Here is a 27,747-nt window from a genome sequence, read left to right on the forward strand (position 1 = left end):
CAATTTAATTTAATATCACGCCTTCATTACAAATTAACAGAAATATCAGTAAATTATGTAAATTTTGTAGTGAATAGTTTTTTCCGTGACGCAGTCACTCAAATGTTAATGCCAAGAAAATTTTAAATTCAATAGCAATAAAATTATATAAAATAATTAGCAAGAAAAATTGGTATTATCTAGTGGACAATTAACGAAACCAAGCATTACTTCATTCATTCATCAATAACCTATTTGACGTATTTTAAATTCAACTCATTATTTTTAATTGCTTATTTTTAATCATTATTTGAATTATTTATTACTTCATTTGGCTCATTCAGTTAGTCATACATTCATGCATGCATTTCTAGTAACTAAACATGCATAACATTTTTTCCCTACATTAGTTTATGTTTTCAATAAATTAAGTGATTAACTTATTCATTAATTTATTTTAACCCTTTGCTTACGGCTGGTACAATATGTGGAACAGAATAGCAAAAGTTTGCTAAGCACAGTAAGCAAATGGTTAAGGACACAATAATTTTCTTATAAATTTTTTAAATTATTTATTCACAAATTTTAATCACTCATTCATCGATATTTTAATCATTCATTCATCTATTTCATTTTATTCAAATTTACATTCAGACATTTTCTCTGATCCATTTATTAAATGAATTCATTCATTTATTTATTAAGTTCATTCAAGCGCTTAGCTCATATTATCTCACTACAACATTCAGATAAAATCCCAGTGCGCATCAAAAAAGAGGCTGAAATGAAAATATCATGCCAGAACCATACATTACGTACATTTAAAAAAGTTATCAATTGATATTATTGTTAGTGGTATTGGGTCAAATCTTCGCTGCCGAAACTTTGCAGAGATAATTTTGCCCCCGCTAATTCTAAAAATAATGATTAACGTGAAATTATAATTAATTTAGGCATTCTTATTAATTAGAAGTTAATGTGTTACATTTACAATAACACATTGCACGCATTAAATGGTATTAAGGCAATTATAATTTAGCAATTTCTTTAGAAAATTATTACTATCCAATTATAGAGAAGACAACACTTTTCTTGCTGTTCTAAAAAATGTCAACGCCTAAAGCTTTTTTGCTTTGTTTTTTAATACTAAACTTTTTTAATAATTAATAATCATATTACTTTGATATTCTTTCATTCATCGTTAACATAACATCGTTAACAATAATTTCATATTTTTAAAATTTTACTTATAAATTCGCAGCAAATAATTATTTGCGTTTGCAAACTGTAGCATCTTTTTTTATTATAATATAACAATAAGGCCTTTTCATCCTTACATCGATATCTATATCATTAGAAAAAGTTTTAGAGATAAGCACAACATAATTGAAAAAAAAAATGATTTTTTTAAAGAAACTATTACTAATTAAAAGTCTTAAATACTAAAAGGCCAGTACTATATCGCCATATTTTATGAACGCTAGATTTGAGCAGCGCTAAAGAGAATAGAAGGGCTAGTTCACTCCGCTCTTAGAGCTGAAGCTACGATTTCCCTTCTCATGACGTCACTGTATCCACAGATCTCGGAAGATCACACGCAAAGATATTAAGATATTATGATAACTTTGCATCTTTCTCTTTGTAAAAATAAGTTAGACTTTTTCTGGTTATTAGCTTTCAAACTTTACGCAATTAACACATTATTTCCATTCATAAACATAGTTTTAAAAAACTTTCTTGGCCATTATATTAAAGAAATACCATTTTAAACTTATAAAAATATTTTACTAGTTGGCGAAAATGACACTATAAATACTTTATTTTTTAAAAGTTCAGTTTTAACTTAATTATTAAAAAAATGAAAGCATATATCGACACTTTTTTATCTACATATTCTTTTATTACAATAAGTTGAGTTAAATTTAGAATCCACGATTTTAAAATATGCCGTTAATAGCAATTTGTTCATACTTAATCATTAGGAAACATCAACCTTAAACGCTAATTACTGAAACAAAATAATAATTTAGGTTCATAATGACATTAGAAATTTTACAATTGCTTATAGATATTTAAATTTAAGATGATATAATTTATAGATATTTAAATTCAAGAGAATATAATTTTTAAAAGAATCATAAATATTTAGAATAACTACATTCAAGAAATAAGTTATGAAATTAGGAGAATTTCAACTGTACACTATATATTTTAATTATACTTGCGTTTTAATTTTCTTTGACTTTATCCATTTTTTAATTTTTTTCACATGCCTTTCTTTTTGAAGTATCGAGGCGGTTTCCATTTAGATAACGAATTTTTATAAAAGTTCTTAACGATAGAAAAAATGTATTGCTGTTTTATATAAACTGTGTCATTTCGGAATCCATTCTTTACATAGTTGTTCAGTTACTTTAGGGAACACGGGGAAAATTATATTTTTTCCTTTTGTTTTTGTATCAGAATTTTTGCAAGTTGCAATCGCGCAAACCGGCATTTCGTTAATAGTTTTAAAATTTCGTAAATTCACGGCAAAAACTGAGGAAAGTCATTATAGAAAATAGCAAATGTCTTAGAATATGTCACAAAAAGAAATGCTCCAATATTAGTAAGAGTTAGTAAGGCCGAACGCTCTGTTCTTGAAGTAAAAGTGTGAGCCTTGCGCCAAAGTGACGTCACTAGAGAAAATCGGAGGATTGGTGCGGCGAGAGTTTCTTCAAAGGAGTGAACCAGCCCTTCTATTCTCTTTAGCCCTGAGATTTGAGTGCATTTCACTGAAAACGTTGTTTGTAGTTATGCTATCATAATCAAATTTATTAATAGGACGGTAGCCGAACGGCTAACAGCTTACAAAAAATTCCAATTTTTACTATTATAGTTTTTATTAGCACACATTTAGTAAAAATGCAGAACTGAAAAGTAAATTTAACCAAATAAATGGTTTTTATGATATCGTCTAAGGAACTATGAAAAAAGTACCAAATTTTACCATAATTACCAAATTTTATCACGCTTTATAAAACTATATTTTATTGTAAATTTAACCAAAATCCTAACCAAATAGCTTTGGTGAAAATTGCTGAGCTTTTTGGTGTTCCCATAAGAACCAGAAACACGATCATACTTATTTTCACTATGTACTTGAAAGTAACTCAATAGTACATAAAACTAGTTTTAAGACTTTTCTGAAGCGTAAATAAAAAGTTTGTTTTAATTGTAATTTCAATAAAAAGAAGCTTTTTACGTTTCAAAAAATAAAATAAAAAATGTTTCTGATTCTCTTAGGAACGTTCTTGTCTAATTAATTGAAAAGAAAATAATCACCTTCGGTGAATTTTGATCTGATGATTGCATTTTCACAAAGTAAGATTCGTTACCAACAGTTCATTATTACACACACTGAAATTCAAATATGCTGTCTGTAGGTAAAATTATGAAATCAGATACACGAACATATTCTTTGTAAATGAACATATTTTTTACGCACTTCAAAGAACGAAGTTGGGGGGGGGGGCAGAAATTTTGAAAACATCATTTCAATAGTTTAGTTAGGAGATCAGGCGAATGTTTATGCTTTTAAATTTTAATTTCATCCTTTAATTACGTTTTGCTATATCTTAGGAACTATTCATACGAATCAAAAAATATTCCACAGAGCTATAAAATACATTTGTCAAGAGATATTGCAACTTTGAGAATTATTATTTTAAAAAAAAATTTTAACATTATAATAATTATGAAAAAATTATTCTCAATTACAAAAATAATGTTCCCCTTCTGACTTGCGTAACTCTTGATATTAACTACATTATATGAGCATTATGCATAACTTCCTTTTTATATGAAACAATTGTTACCCAAAATAAACCAATACGGAAGAAAAAAGTTTCGAAAAATTACTTAACTGTAGAGTAATAGCATTGCGGGAGGAAAAAAAAATTTTTTTTTAATAAATAAAATAAAAACGTAATTCTGGTTAATAAAACCAAAATATATGAAATTAAAACCGTTCATTTGGTAATTCTTCGCTTCATATGGTAATGGCTTATCGGAAATTCCAGTTTTCAAAATTATAAATCTTATTACCACACATTTAGTAAAAAATGCAAATCAGAAAAGTAACTTTTTACTTCGGTAAAAATTACCGAACTTTTTGTCGTTTTCATGGAGTCAGAAACACGGTAATTTTTACCATATTCTAGTATTTTTAAACACACTTTTTTCCTCTGTGTACTTTTTCCCTTATACATCAAGGGTTTTTTTTTTCTAATTTGATGATGTGACACGTCCCTCTGATCTATATCAGATCAGATCCATGAGCTCGTTCTACTTTAATACTCAGCACCATGGAAAATATGAGGACTTTAAGCGTCCAGTGGACAATCGAGCTAAAGCAATCTGATCTCTTCTGTAACCTTTAAAACTGTTTGAAGCATTAGGACTCCCACTAAGATACCAGAAATGTGATGGTGATTGTTTACAAGAGATGTTTATAGAAAACTTTTTTACTCTGGTATACTTTAAGGTACGTCAGTGGTTCCGCGTTAATCTGAATCATGGAATTGTCGTCTTTGTCTGGCCCATCAACAATAACCTAATGTTTTAAGTTCACATGGGACAGAATCCATTGCAGGTGAAGCACAGATGAACCAAACGGGGTCATGAGTTTCTTTACAATTCTAATTTCCCTTTGGTTCGTAACAAGTTTCCAGTTTTGCAAATAACGTATTCCACTTCCGTTGTCAGAAAGAATCCTGATTTCCAGTTTAAATATGCACAACAGAAATATAAAATCGCTTTGCAAACGTAACGTGTAGACTTGAATTTTAAAGTTATAATGTGGCAATGCACATAAAGTTCATAATAAAACTAGTCGCAACAATAGCTCATACATTAAACATTTATTCAAATTTCACTTCTTAAAAGTAGATGAAAGTTATAATAATTCCAACAACGTATTTGTTGAAATATTAGCAGTTTAACCAAGATAACATTTTGAACAAGTTTCAAAAATGTTAATAAAAAATTAGTAAAAATAACATAAAAACTTATCATTTTTATTATTGAGGGGTATAAATAGACATGTTGCATTCTTAGCCACTTTTTTACGCAAGATAATAAATCGTAAAAGTAGAAGTGAAATAAAAAGCGGTGCTTTTAATAAGTCATATAGCATAAAACATCACAATTATAAACTGGAATGCCACGAAAAAAAATCATAACCTCAAAAATACTTTAAAAATATAATTTTCATTTCAAAAATATTTTGTTAATTTTTGTAGAAAAGTAGATATTATTACGCTTTGAAAACTTAGTAATAACGTTTCAGGGATCATTTGAAGAAAAGAAAAAATTCTAGCTTTCGTAACATTTGAAACCTTTCTGAAATATAATTTCCACATTGTTTTTGTGCTTGAAAGCAACTTATATAAAAAATAATTATTTATTTTTCATACTATTATTTAAATGAGGATATAGAAAGAGCATATCTATTGTATAATTTTGAGATAATTTGAAACGAATGGATTAAAAATCCGACTAGACTGTTAGATGAGGCATAAAAAGTGCAACGATAAACAAAAAATTTAGTAAAAAGACACATTAATAAGATAATATAATTAGTAACCTAATTTTATAAATAGTGAGATAATAAGCATATTTAAATTCTAATCTTTGAACCTTAAAGAATGCATAGATTAAAAACGATAATCATTGCATCAAAAGTTACATTTTCTAAATACAATGCTTATTTTTCTTTCGGTGTTATTTAAACTTACAAAATTATAAAATAAAATATATTTTCTTACTATGAATAAAACCAGTTGTATAATACTATGAAAAAAAATTATGCACTATTAGGACAAAAATATCTAATTTATCAGTATTTGCTTAGAAAGATGATTACCTTATTCATTATTTTACATACAGTATAAAAAGTTGGTACCTAACTCACTTTGAATTCAGTATGCAAACATAATAAGTCTAATAACAGTAACTTTAGTTCATTATTTGAAACTTACGATGCAAGTTATTTATTTTCCAAGATGAAAGCAAAATGAATAAGGATTCAAATATAACTAGTAAATTTAAAAATATACGTGAAACTTTTTGTCAAAACAGATTGTTATTAAGCTTTTTTGAAGTTGAATTTATGTATTGACTCAATTTTTATATTTATTTACAACTTTTCTTTTCTAATTTTATTTATTTGATGATTTTTCAATTTATATTAAAGTAAAATTACTGCAACGAAGGAGAATTCATATAAGTACTAAACTACAATTCATTATACCCAGAAATCAATTTCATTTTCTATTCAAATTGTTAATCAATTTATTTAATTTTCTTTTCTTCGGAACTACGCTAATTATGGTTAAATTGCTTTTTATTTTAATATTCTAAGATTAAATCAGGAAGATTCTTATGAAAGTTGAGCTATTGTTGTCCTTTTTGAAATAGTTCAAAATTTCCCCTGAGCAAAATGTGAAACAATCACTTACCAATTTCCCCATGATTATTTTCTACCAAACTAAAACCTTTCTGATCAGTTTACTGATAACTTAAGCCATCCAATATAGCTTTTATAGGTGTATAAATATATAACCACCTCCCCTTAACTTCAGACCATATTTTTATACCCATATGACAGCAGTTGATAATTATTTTGACCTGCTTCACGGGGTTTCATTGCACTTTCTCGCGTAAAAAAGAGAACTGTCTTATTAAAGTATTGTTTTCGGTACGATATCTATCTTTCGGGCGACCTTGATGCCACCTATGTCTTAGAAACTTCAGCATATTATCACAAATGCCAGTAGAACAGTCGAATTACACGAGGTTATCAATTTATTTTCGAAGATTCTTGTTCGGATGTCAAAGTGAATAATCTGCCGCTTCGTTGATCATCACATTCCAATTTGGAAAGCAAAAGATTTGTAGTAAATTATTTTACTACATGGTTGATGCAGATTTCTACCTTCAAGGCTAGGAAAAAAATGATATAGATCTACACTAATTAACTTTAAATGGATGGCAGCATTAACAGCTAATCAAAATGTACAATTTCCGATCTTGACTTACATAACGCGTTAATTTATGTATAAAAAAATGCTATCAGTCTGAAAAGAGCAATTTTACGCTTCTTTTGAATTAGGGATAAGGAAACAAATTGACGCGACGGACCTTAACAAATGAAAATATTGTGTATACAAAATTCTAATTTGTAAATGCTTTGTCTACTTTTAAACAAAAGGTTAAATTATATTGAATTTGAATTTGAAGGCAAAATCATATTGGTTTTTTGTAAGTGATTTTTGGAATCAAAATTTTTTTTCCCCACATAAAATAGATATTTTTATTTAACTAGTTTCAGAAAAATATTTTTAAAAAGATGTTACATCATCCTTAGTGTTTTTACATCATATGGCATTCGTTTTTCTATTAAAGGTATACCACGTGATCAATTTATTGCTCTTACTCTAAAGGACAAATTCGAATTTTTGCTCAAATATTTTGACTCTAGTTTGATGCGTTTTGAATTCCAAACGCAAAGAATTTGTAGAAAGTTATTATACAATAAGGCTGACAATTATACAATAAGTTCTTTCTTTAAAGCTAGAAAAGAATGTCTGGAAATCGGTTAAGACTTACACTATTTAACTTTATGTATACAGCAGCATCAACTGATAATCAAAATGAACTGTCAATTAGGTTCGGGAACAGTTCGCGTTAGTGACATTGACAATGTGATTATTGTTGTACTAAACAAAACATCTCTTGAAAATTCTGTTATACTGAAACTTTATAGTCCGGCAAAATAATAGTCTGGTTAAAAATTGAAATAAGCTGAAGAATGGCACTCATTTCATATCATAACTAGTATACTGTTAAAAATTTCTCGGGAAAAAATTGTTAAATAATAGTTTATTTAATTCTTATTTTACCATACTCAACTAAACAGTAAAATAACCATAAATAAGATGGTAATCAAACGGCTAACTGTTTGAAAACCATTCATTAACTACTTTAACCTAATACGGTTAAACAACCAGAATTTTATCGAACCAACTAAGCACAGCCTAAGGAATCCACTAAGTTCCTTGAAACTGCGTACATATTATAGCCGAGAGGGCTAATCTCTCTGTCTTAAAACCGACAGAGTTGAGGTTCGAGTCCTAACGTTGACACCACAATATTTCCTACATCCCTTTCAACGCATGAAGAGTTTCCAGTGTACTGCACTCCCCAATCTGTGTCCTGTACTCTCCAGTGCCCATTACCTAAGAAAAATTTTAGCTCCTATGTTCAGTTAGATATCTTTTTTATGGTTATGATATGAAAGTTCTCCATGATTCCACAACAAATCAATACATCTGGGGGTACTGGATTGGAAATTGGTCGTTCTCTGGTTCAGGTCAAAATTACTATCTGAATGGAAGTATGAATGGGTCCACCCTATAAACGAGCTGTGACGTAAATGTAGCTGAAGTCGTATTCATGGCCGTAGATGGCGTCACTTAAAGTCAAGAAACTTACCTTCTGCTTTATGCTTTTCCTGGTAAAGGTCTGTCTTTCTTTTAAGGATTCCTCGCTTCGGGAGTAAATTTACAGACAATCCGGAAACCTTTTCTTTTATGGGAATTTTCCTCTGAGTTGTAGTTTGTCGCAATTATAATCCAATATCTTATTTCTTTTAAAATTTGATACCTGAACAAAAGTTTAGAATAAAGCTCTTTATTTATGAAAATTCCAAGCAGGAGATTCGATTTTTAAATGCCGCTGGATTAGAAAATCATGTCCCGGAAATATCCCGATGATTTATCCTGTTTTTTAAGCTTTGTAATCAGACTTTCAGCGATTAAATTTTGTTTCGTCCGTTTGTTTCGTAAACTTAAATATCGTTCATGTCTTACGAAATTTCATTGATTTCGGCTACAATGACATTAAATCATCCTTTATTCAAATTCAAAACATGTTTTTAAATCTGTAGTTTCCCTATGATAATGTTATGAAAAATATTGCAACCATTAACCTGGTACTAAATACTATTCATCTGCGAAAGCAAAATCTTTTATTACAGTACGTTCCTACTGAAAGAAATGGTATTACACTGAAATATGCACTTTCTGAAGTCATAAGGCATATGTAAACGCGTATGCACATCAAACTAAACACAAAGCAACCCATCATCGTTTTTTCTCATTTCACATCTATTTTGATCAAATCAAAGTAGACATTGCGCATGCGCAAAAAGTTCTCAGTTATAAAAATATACGATTACGCATTAAATATCAGAATCAACTAAAGAAACATTAAATATCAGAACCAATTCAATGTTTCGTACAGTCCTCCTTTGCCCCCATGTTTTTTAAAGATTTTTTTATCGGTATCAGAACGAATGGATGTGTCCTTGAACACCTAAATTCACTTTTTTAAGGAATCAGTTGTGTTCTGATTCAATTTTGGTTGAAGACTGCCCCCGGCCGCTAAAACTGTATCATACACGAAATTTTTTTTAATGTGGAGGTATTTGCCAGATAAATTGGTCGAACAGATCTCAAGACCTGAAACCGATAGTTATTACTGACAGACAAGTTTCTGCTTTAAATATTCTTTCATGGTCATTACATGGGCTGCGGCCAATGCATTGCTCATATAAAAATGTGATGTACTGTTTTCTCGAATACGAAACTATACTGCCCAGTGGGCTATTTATTTATTTATTTGTTCTAAATAATTTTAGTCTTTAAGCCTTTGCCGCAAGTTTTTATATTGCATTCATAAAAAAAAATATTTAATGTTCCTTTCTCCCATATTTCTTATTTTAATGTTCAAATCAAGCACAGAAAGCATGTAGTACCTCAACTTTTGATAAAAACGAGCAGAAAGTAAATCCAAACCAACTTAAGGGTGTTTCAAGCCATAAAAGATTTTTTATTACAATTGGATTTTTAACGGAAGATTTATGGATTTATAACATTCAATTGATTTTATGCGTGTTCTTAAGATTAAAAATAGTACTTACATTGAAACTAATTTAATTATTAATTAAGAAGAAATTATAAATTGTCGTCAAAGAAGATATAAATTAACTATTAAGTAATTATTCGTGTAGATTCATTTATTTATTTGCATATTAAAAACTACAATATCGTGATTATGATCAAAAATAGAACACCAAAATCGCATTATTGCACATCACTTCCCTCTACCAAAAAAGTTGCCAAACTTGCCATTTTACCCAAATCTAAAAAGTTTCTATTTTTTAGTTCAATATTTTTTATTGAAGCACTGTGTATATTGAATCAAAAGATATAATCATGAGTACAAAAAGAAAATAACACTATGATTTTAAAAAAACAGAGAAGGAAATTTTGTGCAGGAAATTAAGATTCATTACCAAATTTCATTTATTGTAGATAGAATCCAATTTATTTGTAACAAATTAGTTTAACTTACGATTCTCCAGTTTTAAGCATCTCATAAGCCTCGTTGATTTTATCAAGAGGCAAACGGTGAGTAACTAGTTTTTCAAGCTGTATATCTCCCTTCATAGACTTCTCAACAAGATCAGGAACATCACGAACTGCTTTATAAGCTGTAGAAAAAAATGTGCTCAAAATCAGATACTCGCTGCAGAAGTTGTTGTTCTCTTATTCTACAATATGCACTAGAATCAAAAACTTATACTTAGCAACGTATGAAAAATTATAACGAATTAGTTAAAATTTAAACTTCGCCTATGACATCTTACATAGCTCCCTAAGATAATTCCAGGACTGAAAAATGTTTCCAGAACACACTTACCTCTCCAAATGTTTTGTCCTAGGACACATAGCTGAGTCTAAGGTCTAAAACACTATTCGGACAAAAGGAGACCATTGTCTCGAGTCCTGAAACTATCTAACTAATTGCTTCCTGGAAGATGAAGGCAATTGTCAAACAACAACAAAAAACAGCAACAATTATCACCAATTCTGAAACTACCAAAGTGATTCTCGAATCAAACATAAGAGAAGACAACTGTCACTTAAAACTAACTGGAGACAATTACCTTCAAAAATAAGCCAGAGATAATTGTTTATTTCCTGAAGCTACTAAAATAATTGTTAAGATATTAAGTCGAGGGGCCCTAGGTTTGGCGAAAATTTTCATTCAGTTTTGATGAAACACCGTTTTCGCTGTCTGCTGTCAATGACGTCTTCTTTGGGTTGCCAGAACGTTTGTTTACTGTTATGTGATTGGCTCTTGGTTAGTTTTCATATATATTGGCGTCCCGCAATGGACTGATCGTTAAGACACGGTTCCCAGCAGATCATCAAAGTCAAGCATCACTGGCTGGGGTCAGTGTGCGGGTGGGTGACCACTTGGATTAGTCTGTGTCGGGACCGAAGGTGTGCGGTATTGGTCCTCGTAAAACTGTTCTACCGTAAAGTGCTCGACTTCACGTGCAGGTCATCGGGCTACCGAAGCGGGAGTGCCATCTCCTCTTCAGAGGATCAAAATTGTGATGGCATGTTTTCCGATCATCCTCAGGGATGTTTCCCAGACCACCACCAATAGCCCATTGTGAAGCTCTAGTGTGACGCAAATTAATTACAATAATAACAATATATATTGGCATATTTTCAAATCTCCAACCATAAGAAGGGCCGCATATTGTAGACTATATCCAAGAAATCAATTGACTTCTCTAGTGTTGGGCTCAGGAATGTGTGGCAAAATCCCCGCTTGTTGCGGTAAACAATTCGCATACAGATTACATGCCTCTATAATAAACAATTCATTTTAATTGCGTGAAACAATAGCATTCAATCTCAACAATTAAAGTCAGAAGCATGTCGGTTTTTGAAACTAACTTAAAATAACTAAATGGTAAAAGTGAATTAAATTATTGATAAATCAAATTTGAGCTTAAACTATAAATAAAACAATTAAATAATGGTTATTAACGTAAAGGTACTCACATCCACACCAAGAACCACATAGCTGTCTACCAAACAGAAGATCAATCACCCCCGCCTTAACGAAAGCTTCTTGATCAGCAGATCCTATTATGATTGTCTTCCCCCAATGTAGTTGACTGGATTTGAAAGCTTCATTCTGTAAAATATTAAGTACCTTTAATAACTGCAATTTAAATAAAAGTAAGTGATTACGGAATTATTTGAAAAACTATGTTGTTTGAAAAGTAAAATTTATGACAGTACGTGTTACTCTAAAATTGAAACGATGAGTAGATATAAAGCTTCCAGTTGACATTTTAGTTAATATAAAAAATTAGCGATAAATTTTATACGTTGACAATAAAAAATTCAATATTAAGCCTTGCCTTAATTTCCTACACACACGCTTCCAACTGATGAGTCCTAATATTACTTAAATCCTTTTTAACTGTTATCAATAATATCCTTTTAAACTGTACATTATTGCGGTTGCACTCGTAGTGTTTTAATTTTCTCTTAAAAAACAGATTTCCTAAGGTTTTTAAGCTATTGTGTTTAAAACTGCACGCTAATTTGACATTGCCGCCTATTGTTGGAACCTTGGCCATAAATTTAACTTCGATAATAACAAAATTATTTCTACCCTTTTCACATCAACTCCTCTTGATGTTCTGGAATCTTTTTTCATTCATATCTTTGTTCATTAATTCATATCTTTGTTCATTAATTCATATCTTTGTTCATTCATATCCCTATTCTATAGTTAATGACATCAATTCTGTGTCGCCCTTTCTATTCCAAATGTGTATTTGCCTCTTAAAAACATCTTTCTTCTCCTCGGATACTGTGGTTTTTACAGGGTTTTTTTTCTTTCATCTTTATTTTTCTATTTTTTTTTTCGTTATCAACTTTGAATTTTTTTAAAAATCTATTTGTATACGTCATTCGTGTGCAAATTACCTAAGAATGAGTGCTTTAATTCATTCACTCAAAACATATCGACATTTTTCCTCTGTATTTGAAGCTCATGACACTATTTTTACTGACAAGTATTTCGCAAACAGTTTGTTCCCAAATGCACTTGAAACATTCTTCTACTCTGAATGACTCAAAAATTATTATTTGCATTCATCTACTGAGATCTTCGAAACTTAAACAAAAATAGACTTATTTTATGTAACCAAATAAGACTAAAATAATTTTCTACTCAAAAATTTCATTTCAACCTTTATTTTCGAGGCTCTTTAATTATGAGTAGCGTAAAAGAAATTTATGAATTTAACACTTACCATGACCGGTACTACTCCGACTGAGACAAAACAGAAGTCAGCTCCTCTTGTGGTCAATTTTGCTATGGCTTCTGGTATATTGGACACTTTTTTGGGATTCAGGAAGTGTGTCATACCTAATTCTTTGGCTATAAATCCAAAATAACAATTCAGTAAACAACTTTATCAAACCAAAATTCAATGCAAAACTAAAGTATCTACATAAATTTCAAATATCCTCATAAAAGACTACATAAAATAATCTTTCTTAAGCAAGTTATAAAAAAACAGTTCATCAATAAACTGATCGTTTAGACATGGTTCCCAGTAAAATTCCGAAATAATGCAATAATGACTACGGCTTGGACACCAGAATTTTTGAATGACAAGGACTGCGGTCAGTAAGATTACAGATCTTAACAGATGGTAAGATCTTAACATTTGGGTAACCACTTTGATTAGCATGATTTCGATTAGCTGATTTGATTAATCGATTGATTGTTGAGACCGAGGCAAGGGTGTGCTGTATCGGTCACTGCTAAACTGTTCTACCTCAAAGCGTTCGATTTCGCGTGCGTGCAGTTCTTTGGTCCGTAAAGTACAAATCAGTGGAGTCATCCTCTCTTCAGAGGATCAAAATTGTGATGGCATGTATTCATACCATCCTCAGGGATGTTTCACAGACCGTCGTCAATAGCCCAATGTACAGTTCTAATGCGACGTAAATAAAGTAGCTACCTACCATTATAAAAACTCAGGTTATCCAACTAATCTTTAATGGTTCAATGATTTTTCAACTAAAAACCGTAGAACGGCTTTTTCATATGAGTCAATCATTCACAATAACTTCCAGGACTTTAAAATTAATGCATACACACATAACGTTCATTAATGCTGTTAAATATTGTACTTTAGCAGTGCCCTCTGTACATGAGAATAGCAACTATAAGGAGTGAAACTTCGAAAAAGAGTAGTTGTGAGTATGAAATATCTGCGGTGGAGGGCAGCATATGTTTGACCGCTCTCCATTTACTTAATAAATAGTATTAATTGCAGTCCGTTACATTTTTGAGGAGTGTTTTATTCTCTTAAAGCATCAACCCGCTTTCGCGACCGAAGACTATAGCAATTCTGATTGTTTATTCAAATTTCACCATGGTTCGCATAATAATTTCACAAATAGTAATAGATGCCCACTTAATGAAACATTTAATGATGTTTTAGGAGCAGTTTTTGCTCTTGTGAACTTAAGAAAAGTGAAATTATTGTTGAGATATTTTTGGAATGTTTCCCAGGCCACTGGGCTAAAACAGCCCAAAGTAACTTTTTTATAAAGATGTTAAAACACCTTTAAATTTGCTCACATAAAATATGTTTCAATTAACTTTTCTAATTTTTAAGTTTAATGAATAAACATCTCATGTATGTACTATTTTCATACCTAATTCAAACTTCTTGTCATTAATATCAATCCCAATAATTTTAGAAGCTCCAGCATTTTTACAACCCATAATAATGCACATGCCAACTCCTCCAAGACCCCAAATTGCACAAGTGGATCCGGGAGTCACCTTAGCAGTGTTAACTGCTGCCCCGTAGCCAGTAGGCACGCAGCAACCAAGCAAGCATAAAGTGATTCGGTCTGCTTTAGGATTAACCTGTTTAAAAGAAAAAATTAAAATATATATGAATGAAACCAGCATTCATGAAACTTCCTAAATTATAAAATATTTTCAAGATCAGTTTATATCACAAGATTGATACTATCCTCGCCAATTAAAAGAAAAAACTTACTATGAGGTAGTTTGAATACATTATTACTAATGTCATAATTTGCACAAACTACACTATAAAATGGGTCGTGTCATACTTCTGTAAATTTGATTTTGAACAACTCATACAATCATTTGGAAAAAAAACTTTATTTTAAATTAACAACAAATCACATAAACTTGAAAGAGCACAGTTAAATCTACAAAAAAAGAGAATCCTTACACCAAGCTCACGCGCATTTGCACCATTCGTGAATGTTTGCATTCGAGTATGAAATGGTGTCAATTTATTGTTGTCTAACACGTCGATCTACATCTACAAAAACAAAAATTTGCTTAAAAAATAGATAGGAGGGAGAAAACTAAGAAGGTAAAGTTTAAGTGCTTTAAAATTAGAACAGTTTAATTTTTAACTCTAACTCTTGGGGAAAAACATTGTCTTAAATTAAAGCTTTCACAGCTTTTCTTGGTAGAAGAAGACTGAAACCTAAAAAATGTAAAACTCAAAGAACAAATTAATTTTTAACGATAAATCATGCTGAAAAAAATTTCTCGAATTAAAAATGTTTTTTAAAAGTTTAAAAATGTGTTTTTTAAAATTTCAAGGATTTTTTTTAAAAAAAACTGAAAAGTCACATTTTAAGAGCTTTAAACTCGAAGCACAGTTTAATTTTTAACTATAGATCTAGTCGAAAAAAATTGTCTTGATTTAAAAATGTATTTTAAGAGTTATTAAACTTTTTCAAAAATTGCCAAATTGGTGAATTTCTTGTACCGAAATAAAAATTATGAATATCAATGAATAATTCCAAATTTTAGTTTTTTTTATGAGATCTTGCAATGCAACTCTAAAATAAATTTCCAAATGTTAGATAATTTAATCGTCAATGCATATTTACGTTAAATATTTGCATTTCACCATTCTCAAAATTAACATAGAAACCACAGGATATATAAGCACTGAAAAAATTTTAGTTATTTTAACATTCAAATTATTTTAACGTTGATTTTTTAATAAATTAAACTTTACTTCCATTATTAAAGAAATGCCAAGAAGGGATGGTTACCAAAAAGGGTTAATTTCAGTAACTGACATTCGAAACTTACTTTAGTAACATTCCATTGAGATGTCACTGTATACTCTGAAAAAGTGCTTATTGAAAAAAACTGACTCAGGAATTTCCCCTTGTATGACATGCGGGATGTGCCATCCATTTGAAGATGATTCCTCTAAAAATAAGCATAAAGATTCTCTTTTAAACAAGTAATATAAAAAAATTTTAAATCAATTTCTACTTAAATCAATAAAGAAAAATTTTATTTTAGTTGCATTTATTAAATAATTACAATTAATATAAATGTGTATAAACATATGACAGAATCACAATATTAAGTGGCAAAATATTTATTTCTGAAGTTATATCATGCTAAATATCTTATAAAAGGGAAAAAAAAATTCCGATATGAAACTAAAATTAATTAATTAAATTCAATTAATAAATTAATCATTGAAAAAAGTGCTACAAGTTTTTAAAAAAAGCATCCACTGCAAGTTTAAAAAAAATACATCCACTATAAGCTTAAAAAAAATACATCCATTACAAGTTTAAAAAAAGTACATCCACTACAAGTTTTAAAAAAATACATCCACTACAAGTTTTAAAAAAATACATCCACTACAAGTTTAAAAAAATACATCCACTACAAGTTTAAAAAAATGCATCCACTACAAGTTTAAAAAAAATACATCCACTACAAGTTTAAAAAAATGTATTTGAGCTTGAGTGGATGAATAAAAAATATTTTATCAACAATTGAATATTTGAACAAGATATATAAATATATAGAGAGAGAGTGCGTACTAATAGTAGAAATTGAAAAAGTATTTTCCTTTTGCACGAAAATGTATCTTTAAAATAAGAATCAGTCTTTAATCGCCTAGCAATTAAGAATTTCAGTGATATTATCAAATATTTAGTAAACATCATTTTTCAAGAACAGAATAAGATTAATTTTCTTTGGTCTAAGGGTCCTATTTAGACAAAAAAAATCAACTTCCTCCAAGTAAAACTATTATAAAGCAATTTATTTATTTATTGCAAAAATAATTAATATTTGCTTTAAAATTTGAAACTAGATTCTTATAAGTGAATGTAACAAAGTAAAAAATATTAAATCAAGTTTAAAATAAATAAATAAATTGCTTTCACATAATCCTCCGTCGGTCGATAAAGAAGAAAAGGAATCTATTTTCTGTCTGAAAAAGATCATTAAGTTGAATTATATTGAATCGTGTTTCGAATGATCAATGTTGTAATGTTTCGAAACAATATGTTTCTCTGCATTTATAGCCATTTGAATCAATTTTTTAGTTTGAATAAAATTGTTATTACAACTCCGAGAAAAGGTTACAAGAGGTAGTAAAATAATACAAAATTAAACAAATTATCAGTTTATTTTTTTCAAACAAAAATTTATTTACGCACGGAATAAAAAAGTATGATCGAAACTACCAGAATATGGTAAAATTTACTGGCCTTATGGGAATCTCAAAAAGCTCGATAATTTTTACCCAAGAGCTTGCGTAGTGATTTTGGTAAAAAAAAAAAAACAATAAAATATGGTTTCATAATGTGTGATAAAATGAAGTAAATGTGGTAATTTTATCAAAATACCTAAGAGCATGGCAAAAATAACAATTTATTTGGTTAAATATACTTATCAAGTTTGTATTTTTTTTCTAAATGTGTGATAATAAGAATTGTAATTTTGAAAACTAGAATTTCCAGGTAAACTGTTACCATATGAATAGGAAAGCTTCTGAATGGATACTTTTGCAGAAATTTAAGGTATTTTTGCGGTTGTTTTGAGGTGCCAAGGTTGATTTGAGGTTTATTCGAAGCTGATTTCGAAAAAAACCTTAAAGGGTCAACCTACCAAGGTGTATGAAGTTGACAACTTAACCATATTAAACAACTTAAATATATTAAAGCTCTCATAATACCTGCATATTATTTATACTATACCTTACCGGTTGTTTCAGACACATGTTACAATTAGGATTTTTGCAATAATCACATTCTCCACAAAATGCTTCAAATGTTAACACAACTAAATCCCCTAAAGATAAATCAATTAAGCTTATTTTTAAATTTCTTTTACAATATAAATAAACAAATAAAAAACAAATATGAGAGAAAAAAAATTTAGATAGGACGAATCAGAAATATAGTATTTAAAGTATGATGATAGATCATTCGATATAAATATATTTTCAGATGCACACACAGTTTTTAAAAACGTTATTAACTAAAATGTGCCCATTATACACCAATGCCTTGTCGGCCTTCAATTGCAATGATTTATGTACTAGGTAAAAAGTCGGATTTTGGAGCCCGCTCTAAACTATTCAGACGGTAGCGTTCGAAAATAAACTGAAAAGTTTCATTGGTTTTCATTTTAAGAGAATGGTGGAGACATTCTTTCTTTGTCTTTTTTGTTATTAATAAATGATTTTGTGTAGTAGAATTCAATTGTTTTTAAAATAATATTTTCATTTTAAAAAATATTTCCCAACTCTGAACCGACAATATCCTTTGCTGCATTTTATCAAAATAAAATTTCATATGATTGTTGTTGTTGTTCATTTACGTCGCACTAGAGCTGCACAATGGGCTATTGACGACGGTCTGGGAAACATCCCTGAGGATGATCCGAAGACATGCCATCACAATTTTGATCCTCTGCAGAGGGGATGGCACCCCCACTTCGGTAGCCCGACGACCTGCACGCGAAGTCGAGCACTTTACGGTAGAATAGTTTAACGAGGATCAATACCGCACACCCTCGGTCCCTACGCAGGCTGATCCAAGTAGTCACCCACCCGCACACTGACCGCAGCCAGTGATGCTTGACTTCGGTGATCTGCTGGGAGCCGTGTCTTAACGATCAGTCCACTGCGAGACAAAATTTCATATGACATATACATTAAGAAATTAAGAATTTTATTGGTACGTTTAAAGTAGAACGATCAAACCACATTCAGAAGTAATGTTTCCTAAGTTTGTAAAAATCATAAGTTGTACTTTATTATCCTTTAAGAATTTATCTATTTTATTGTTATTTGAAGAAAAAAACTTCAGATAGAAATATTCAAAGTGTTGATAAAATAATAGTTATTAAATTAAAAATAATAACACCGAAGGAAAATCATAACTTGAATCAACTGAAAATTCAAAAGGGAAATAACAACCGTAAACTGTAACCAATTAACTCCTCAAAAGTTGAAAAAATTAGGAGCGGGCTCAAAACTCACGTGGCTTGGAACAGGCCCATTTTTTAAAAAAAAAAATCCATAGAAAAATAGAAAAAAATTAAAAAAATAATATCAATAAATAAAAATAGAGTTAGTCAGTACTGGATAACGTAAAAAATAGAGAGATTTTGTATCTTTGTTGGTTTAAGTTTGGTTGAATAGCTCCTGGGAAATCAAATTTTAGAAATGTCGTATATTTAAAATTTTATTTCTCAATAACTATTCTACCGATTTAACTCAAATTTTGTATTTCACCATGTAAAGTTAGATACTTTTGAATGATGTAAAAAAATTGCACACCTTACAAATCAAAATTTTTTGATAAAAATAATAAAAAATTGTAAATAGGTACTAAAATTTATTTTTTTGCACAGAACTTTGGATTGACGAATTTTATAATCGTGTGTAAAAATGATTCAATTCGCTCTAAAAGTTCTCGAGATATGGAAAAATACGCAAAAAAAAACTAATATTAATACTAGAAGGTTCAAACTTTGGATCGCTCTACTGATCAAACTATGGGGACAATATTTCCCAGATTGCTGCTACATCCTATATTTTAAGGATCAGAAATCCGAATCCATCGAAAAATAGCTATGTTTATTCTGATAAAGTTCGTCTTTGTGTCTGATTTTGTAACTTATTGAAATATCGTCAGTACTAATTAATTAGCATATTTGTAGTCACCATCTCAAATCATAAAGAATGAATCCCAGAACATGAAGATCCGATCATTAAATCAAAAGTTATTCAGGATGGTCCATTTTCTTTCTTTTTTGGGGGGAGGGGGGCTCTGTACATATTTAAGAAAATATAAATTTACTAACCTGACTTTAGATGTGTAACACCTTCCCCAACGCTTTCAATTATTCCTGCTCCTTCATGTCCCAAAACTAATGGAAACGCGACACTTGGGAACATTCCCTCTTGAAAATGGCTATCTGTGTGACATATTCCTGATGACGTCAACTGAGAATGAAAACAACTCATTGGTTTGCTTTTTATTTAAAAAAAAAACTAAATAGATGATTGTCGTTATTTCTCTTACCAGTTTTAGAATAACCAGTTTTACCAGAATTACCCGTTTTTGAACTTAAAATTAATAACTGTTATGAAACAGCTTTAAAGAATTTGCGTTTTGGGTTTTTTTTTATATAAAACTTAAAGGAAATCGAATTTTTAAGATGATTTATAAATTCTTCAGCCTCCTAACCCCACAGCCAATGAAAAAAAATCGTCTTTATTACTAGATTTTCGAAATCAAAATGTGTTTTCAAAGCATAAATGTGATGCAATTAGCATTTAAATTTTTTAAATCATGAATTTTCTTTTAATCAATAGCATGAACATAAAAAAATTATTTACGGTTTCACTCAAATCAGTAAAAATTGCTTATATGATGATATTGACTATTTGATTAATGAATATTTGTTTATCAATTGGCTATTTAGTGTTAATAAATAATAACATAAACTGATAAATATTTTCAACATTTGATAAATTTTGTAGACAAAATTTAGTAGAACTAGTGAATACAATTAATTTAATGTGATTATACCCTTAGAAGTAATATATTTTGAAGTTAAATTACAAATCAAAGGCCTACAAAAATTCCTGATTTTTATTTTTAATTATTATTTACAATATAACTGGATGCAATATAAAATATTTCATTATAAAGAATGCCCATTATTAGCATGAACTGTCAAAGTTTTTTTTTCCATCATCGTGGGAAACAGCATGGATGCATATTTATCTCTGGTTATGTCTGGTTATCTCTGGTTATCCTCAGGTCTCCTAAACACACGTGATTTAGTCTCTAACATATCATAGAGCCCTCTCTGCGATTTTCTTTGATTGCAATCATTTTGTAGGACAAGAGAAAATAGATCTCTCACAAAAACTTGAATTAATAGCTCCTTTTTTACAAATCTACTGTTAAGTTGGGGCCCATAGGTTTTATAAAGCTGTCTCCACATTGCCGAAAACGTTTCAACTCCTCAGCATATATTTTTTTTTTACCATGGCTTGTGATAGATGCAAAAATTTATCATGATTAGAATCTTTATCAATTTTTTGAAATTGTTCCAAAAATCTAATCATTTTCTGATTACTCCATTAAAAACCGGAAGCTGAATTTCAGGATAAAGTAATATCGTTATTCTCGACGAAGTATTTTCTCCAAATACAGAATCTTATTCCTCGGAAATTGCAAATTTTACAAGTTCCCGTTCTAAAAGACGCCAACAATCAATATATGCTTTCAACTCGTCAAATTCAGCCTCGCATATTGCTTCATCAACTTCATTAAGATTTTCTCTCCTTTTTATTTCAGTGTCTATCATTAAGTTCGCTTTTTGTTCAATGAATTTAAATTTAATTAACTTGTCATGACTGTTTAAATTAGATAAAAATATGCTCCTCAAATAAATTATTATAGTAAGTTAATTATTTATCACATTACACTCGAAAAATACTTGTATTCAATAGTATAATCTATTCTAAACATTGAAGCTTTTAAAACAACAATAACAATCGTTGCTAGTGGAACAAAAAAATTAGCTAAAGTAAATCGCTTGCACTTACGTGGAAAGTAAATATTATTCATGAAAAGTAAATATTATTCATGAATTGTGCTATATGAGTCTCTTTACCTCTCTTATTTTAAACCTAGTACACCTCCAGCTTATTTCTTCTGCCCAACAGAGGGTAGCCCAAATTATACGAGATAGAAAAACAGTACACTCATTGTGCTTCAACTTTCTTTATCACATAATGATCTAAGATGGAGTTAGTTGATCCACTTCAGTTTACATAATAAGAATTTAAAATTTCTCGAATGAGGAATTTTTCAGGCGCAACTGATATGCTGGTGTATGGCTTAGAAAGAAATGCCACAAAAATCTTATACTATTTGTAAAGCAAATAAAATTAACTCTATATCAAAAATAAAATTTATTACTAACTTTAACTCGCACCTCGCCATTTTTTGGCACAGAAACTTCTACAATCTCTATTTTGTAGGGTTGATTCTGTTCCCATACAACTGCTGCACGACAAGTGATTGGCTGAAATATAGCATGAAGCATAAAATGAGAAATTAAAAAAAAATTATGCGTGTTTATGTTTTTTTACTTTGTGTGTTAAATGTTTTTTTTTTACTTTGGAACAAGGTGTATAAAAGCTTTAACTATTTTTCGTGAGAAATATGTATCATACACAACCTTATACAATAATTGAATTATATAGAAATTTATTTTCGAAAAAGTCAGATACTTAAATTTTGATTTCTCTGGAACTATTCGACCGATTTTGTTCAAATTTTCTATTTTGCCATATAAGATTACATTCTTTAAAATGATGCAAAAATTTGTAAACCTTACAATTCAAAATTTTTTCGATCATTCTTAAATAAAATAATGAAAAATTATGAATAGCCTCTTGACTCATTAAGATTGAGCTCTAGAACGTAAAAATCCGATCTTTAGATCTAAAGTTATTCAGGGCGGTCCGTTTTTATTAATTAATTAATTGTTTTGCGCATTGTGCATTTTTGATTTACGATATTGTATGCCAAAGATTATATCTTGTAAAATGATATTGAGGATAACAGTTAAATGTTTTGAAGAAAACTGCTGTGGAGAATAAGTTCCGTGAAAATATGGGAAATTTGAGTAGTTACAAGAGTAGAGTAGCGATTTATATGCCATAAAAAAGGCGTTCAAACAAAAATGTCATATTAATAAAACATAATATGTTAAAATTCAATTAACTAAAATAAAATAATATTTACGATTTTTAGTGAATTTTGTACAAGCATCGAGTCTCATGCCGTATTTAGTATACTGCTGGTATTCCATACATATCTTCTACCCTAACCCCTTAAGCGGAAATATGGACTTGTCTACTGTACACCCTTATGCAACACCCTTAGACAGTTGCATGTGTCATTTGGCGATGTCAATCACGTGTTTGGCTGTTTGGCGTGGAGAATATTTATTACCTTTTTTATTGTGATTTGTTTGTTCTGATTCATACAAGGATGGAGAACTAAAACAGTTCAACTTTTAGTCCTGTATAAAAGCGTCAGAAAAAACCACGTTTTAAGAAAGCAAATGATTTTAAACTGTTATTCTTTTGTAGAATAATTCTGTAAAAATAAAAAATGCAGAAAAAATCCAGTAAAGCGAAAACCCTGATCAAGATTCCGGCAACTTATTTGTTTACTTTCGGTGTATCATTTCCGTGAACATACTACAGAATAAATATTTGAACCATTCTGACACTGATCAGAATATTTGAATGATTTTAAAGAAAAGATAATAAATATGGTTGTTAAAAATACTTATAAAAAGGTGTAGCAGGTACGTGTAGCAGATTTTAGGAATAAACAGTGATTGTTAATTACGCTAATATATGCGACGGTTATAAATACTTATATATAGAAGACATGTGACAGTCATTACTTTAAATTCAGTGATTGTTAATAACGCTAATATATGCGACGGTTATAAATACTTATATATAGAAGACATGTGACAGTCATTACTTTAAATTCAGTGATTGTTAATAACACAAATGAATATGACGGTTATAAATATTTATACATGGAAGACATATGACAATCATTACTATCAATTCAGTGATTGTTAACACTAATAAATGTGACGGTTATAAATACTTGTGTATAAAAGACATGTGACAGTCATTACTTTAAATTCAGTGATTGTTAATAACACAAATGAATATGACGGTTATAAATATTTATACATGGAAGACATATGACAATCATTACTATCAATTCAGTGATTGTTAACACTAATAAATGTGACGGTTATAAATACTTGTGTATAAAAGACATGTGACAGTCATTACTATCAATTCAGTGATTGATAATAACTCTAATAAATGTAATGGTCACAAATATATATAGAACATAAGGCAGAAATAAATACTAATCTAAAACATTCGATATTTTTATGTAAAACTAACAAAATTGTGGGCAAAAGCTCCATAGTACTCAAGAAAATTACTGATATCAATTCAAAGCATTTATTGAGTTCTCCCAAATGTTTTTAAAATGAAAACTTAGGAATAAAATAATATTTTTAATAATTCATACCTTACCTGCTGTAGACATAGCCAAGAACTGAAATGCAAAAATATGTTTTGTAATTTTTATTTATATATTTTAATCTTACAAATTATTAAATTACATATTGTAAACAACAATAAAATATTTATCATAATCTAGTTTTTAATTGTATAAAATTTTCATCATCTTTTTTAAAAAATGATAAGTGATACAGGAAAACGTATAAAAAAAATTTGAAATGATTCAAGAACGAAATAAAGGTTTTAGGGTATTTAAATAGCGTAAGAATCTAAAGAAAAATCGATTGATAATATAGTGGAAAAAAAGTTGAGTACGCATGAAAACTTTCAGTCAATACCCCCAAACAATAATATATATTTCATGTACTTAAAGATAGATTCTGAAACTATTCATGGATATTAATTTGCACATTTAGCATCGCAATTTGAAATCACGCTTAACAAAATTAGTTATCATACTCCCAAAACATTCTTTTAAAAATGCATTCACATATTTTTCTGATATTCAGAAAAAAGTAACAGTGCTAATTAATAAAATTTAGATCAAATATATGCATTTACAAATAAATTGTTAATATCTGCATACCTATTAGTCATTCACAGCTATAGTTTCTTTTAGTACATAAAAATTCTTTCTTCGATTGAATTCGTCGATTGAACAGCAATTTTGTTATTAATTCTACTTTTCAGTTAGTTACTCAAAAAGTGCCTTGCCTTTTTTGGTTATTTATTTGATTATAAGTTTAAAATTAAGCAATAGAAGACTCCCTAAAACCATTTAAAGGCGGTTTTCTGAAATAAAATGTGTTCTATTAATCATTAATAAAATGACACACATCAATATACTTTTATGTTGCAAACTACGCTATGATGGAGCTGCAAAAAAATAGTCCCTGTCATATTTAAAACGTGAAAGTAAATTTTGATATTTTCTTTTTAAAAAAAATATGAATGCAAAGCTTGTTATGAGAATGAAAAATCTGGTAAAATTAGTGCACAGTATAGTTATGACTTTTCGTTTTTAAAAAAAAGCCATACTTTTAGTAATAAAAACAGAAATATACGGTATTTAAATCGCTAATTTGGTAATTTTTTTGCGTTCATATTGTAACGGTGCACCGGAATTTCTGGTTTTCAAAATTGTAGTTCTTATTACCACGTAAGTAAATTTAACCAAATAAAGCCAAATTTTACTACGTTTACAAAATTTTATCACACATTATAAGGCAATATTTTATTACATTTTACCACAATGATTACTAAAGTGCTTCGGTAAATATTTCTGAGTTTTTTGGCACTCCCATAGATTCAGAAAATGTTACCATTTTCAGGTAGTTTTGTCCATACTTTTTTTTTCTCAGTGCGTCTGTAATTTAATATATTTCGACAATACAATACATTCGACAATTCAACTATAAGATTTAATTTTCAAACACATTAAAAGTGAATAACAACTGAAATAACACTAAACATAAAATTATTTAAGTAGAAAGTACAATCGAATTTTTATTCTTACTCACTTAATTATATCAGAACAGGAAACAGAGCAGCGACTAGAGGAAGAATCTGTTGTTCAATTTAAAACGCTTGTTTCATAGTAACTTCCGCGACGTTATCAAGCTGAGAGAGCTTTCAGAAATCCTTGTCTCTGAAAGCAAGATATGAAGCGGTGTCCTTGAAAGAGAGTTCTCTTTTTTCTGATTGAGTGATGCTTTTCCATGTTAACGTAAATCTTATTTACGATAAGCTAAGTTTCGTCTTTTGTTACTATTAAACAAAATAATTTTTTTTAAATGTAAGCTAATTTTAACTATATAAATGCAGAATTTTTTACAGTGTTTATTAACTTGTGCATTTTTATTTTTGCATTTGTGCATTTTTATTTTAAACTCATTATATATTAAAAAAGAAGTAAAAAAAGAATGGCCGCGATAGCCAAGTTGGTAGGGCATTGGGCCCATGTGCTAAAGGTCGTGAATTCGATCCTCGTGGGTTGCAAACTCCTCGTGTAGCAAATGGTGCCTAGTGCGTGTTAAATCTGTCTGGTCACAAAGTCCTCTATGTTCCCACAAAAATCCTACCTCTATGGTACTGAATTGGAAATTGGTCGTTTTCTGGTTCAGGTCAAAAGAGCGATCTGTGGATGAATGAATTGATATAAGAATGGGTCCGCCCTATAAAGAGGCTGTAACGTGTGTCTTATTCTTGTCTGTGTCGTGTGAAGTCATATTCTTGTCCCTAGATGGCGCCACTGAAAAACAACAATTGCACACTCTGGCCTCACCAAGCAGGCATACTGGTATTGGTAAGCAGCATTAGAAACAATACCAAAAGAGAAGAAAAACATCTGGTTGATCTAGTATGCACAGAATTTTAAGAATATTTTTTGAGACCGAATACTATTGTGAAAGTTATTAAAACCCAAAAATTAGAAAACTTTCTTGCTATAAAAATCATTTATGTTTATAGTAATGGAATAAATCAACAAATCATGTTTTCGCAACAATAAAAATTGGATTTATGTCAAAAATAACTTTATTAAAATGTTTAAATATCTAAAATCAATTTCAATAAAATTGTCTAGCGCAATTCTTATGATTATAAAAAATAAAATCTGATTATTTATTTATTTATCAACTAATAATAAATATTTCATTTCAATTTAATAGATGGAAAATGTTTATTCTAAATTACGGTTAAGAATTCAAGCTCTCTGCTTAACGATATAAATATTCCATTATTTTTGTTAATATAACTTTTGGAACAAACAATTGAATTCCAAAACATTTACTCCAGTGTTACATCCCAAAACAAATTAGATGGAGAAAACTGTAGTACAAGATAATAAAATTCAAAAACGTAAACTTTTTTTCTCACTTCGTCTTTCTAAAATTATTAAATTTCATCTTTCTAATTTTTAAAATTATCGAAGAATTTTTTGACATTCGGTCCCTTTCTAATAAAAGTAAATTTCTAGGGAGATCATTTAAATATTTTTTATCATATTTTAAAAGAAAATTCTTATAGTTTTTAAATATTCGGTTAACGAGCTGATTGCTAATTGCTTTGCAAAAAATTCCAGGTCAAATTACGGTAAAAAGTACCGTGGTACCAGTATTTTGATCGTAAAATGCGTTTTTACCGTAAAGTTTTACGGAACAACAAATCTGAAATACAGTAATATTTACTATAAAATTATCGAATGATTGTAACTAAATGAATAATACTGTAAAAATTACGGTTAAAATTTCTTATGGTAATATGGATTCTATAAATGCTGCACTCGGTTACCAGTATTTCTGACCGGAATTTGATCCGGAATGCTTTTCAGTGTGAAATCAAAATTATTTTTT

General features: G+C 29.4%; 2 protein-coding genes across 3 annotated transcripts in view; both read right to left on the bottom strand.

Annotated features, from left to right (window-relative positions):
* LOC107446064 (alcohol dehydrogenase class-3 chain L) overlaps window positions 1-6,614 on the bottom strand; it is a 49,845-nt gene extending 43,231 nt beyond the window's left edge. For both annotated transcript variants that reach the window (XR_011637030.1, XM_071182401.1), the window contains exon 1: window positions 6,480-6,614. Coding sequence is in view for 1 of the 2 variants with exons in the window: in XM_071182401.1 (XP_071038502.1) it covers window positions 6,480-6,491 (12 nt within the window). In the remaining variant the exon portion in view is untranslated. The remainder of the gene's footprint in view (window positions 1-6,479) is intronic.
* Window positions 6,615-10,433: 3,819 nt separating this feature from the next.
* LOC107449201 (alcohol dehydrogenase class-3) lies at window positions 10,434-26,036 on the bottom strand. Its single transcript, XM_016064672.3, has 10 exons — window positions 25,915-26,036; window positions 24,402-24,428; window positions 22,246-22,347; window positions 20,107-20,248; window positions 17,996-18,084; window positions 16,072-16,194; window positions 14,634-14,850; window positions 13,214-13,341; window positions 11,946-12,081; window positions 10,434-10,576 (listed from the first exon to the last, which is right to left on the bottom strand). Exons 2-10 carry the CDS (start codon window positions 24,417-24,419, stop codon window positions 10,434-10,436), a joined length of 1,098 nt encoding a protein of 365 aa, XP_015920158.2. The 5' UTR covers window positions 24,420-24,428; window positions 25,915-26,036.
* Between the last annotated feature and the right edge of the window lie 1,711 nt (window positions 26,037-27,747).

The sequence above is a fragment of the Parasteatoda tepidariorum genome, chromosome 4, assembly GCF_982258835.1.
Source record: "Parasteatoda tepidariorum strain Cologne lab strain chromosome 4, Ptep-v5.0, whole genome shotgun sequence".
NCBI lineage: Eukaryota > Metazoa > Arthropoda > Arachnida > Araneae > Theridiidae > Parasteatoda > Parasteatoda tepidariorum.

What these genes read in the sequence shown, in the direction of transcription:
- LOC107449201 (XM_016064672.3), bottom strand. An exon ending in ACATGTGTCTGAAACAACCG is followed by an intron (nt 16,195 to 17,995) that starts GTAAGGTATAGT and finishes GCTTATTTTTAG; the next exon opens with AGGAATCATCTTCAAATGGA. An exon ending in TGACAAGAAGTTTGAATTAG is followed by an intron (nt 13,342 to 14,633) that starts GTATGAAAATAG and finishes TTGGATTTATAG; the next exon opens with CCAAAGAATTAGGTATGACA.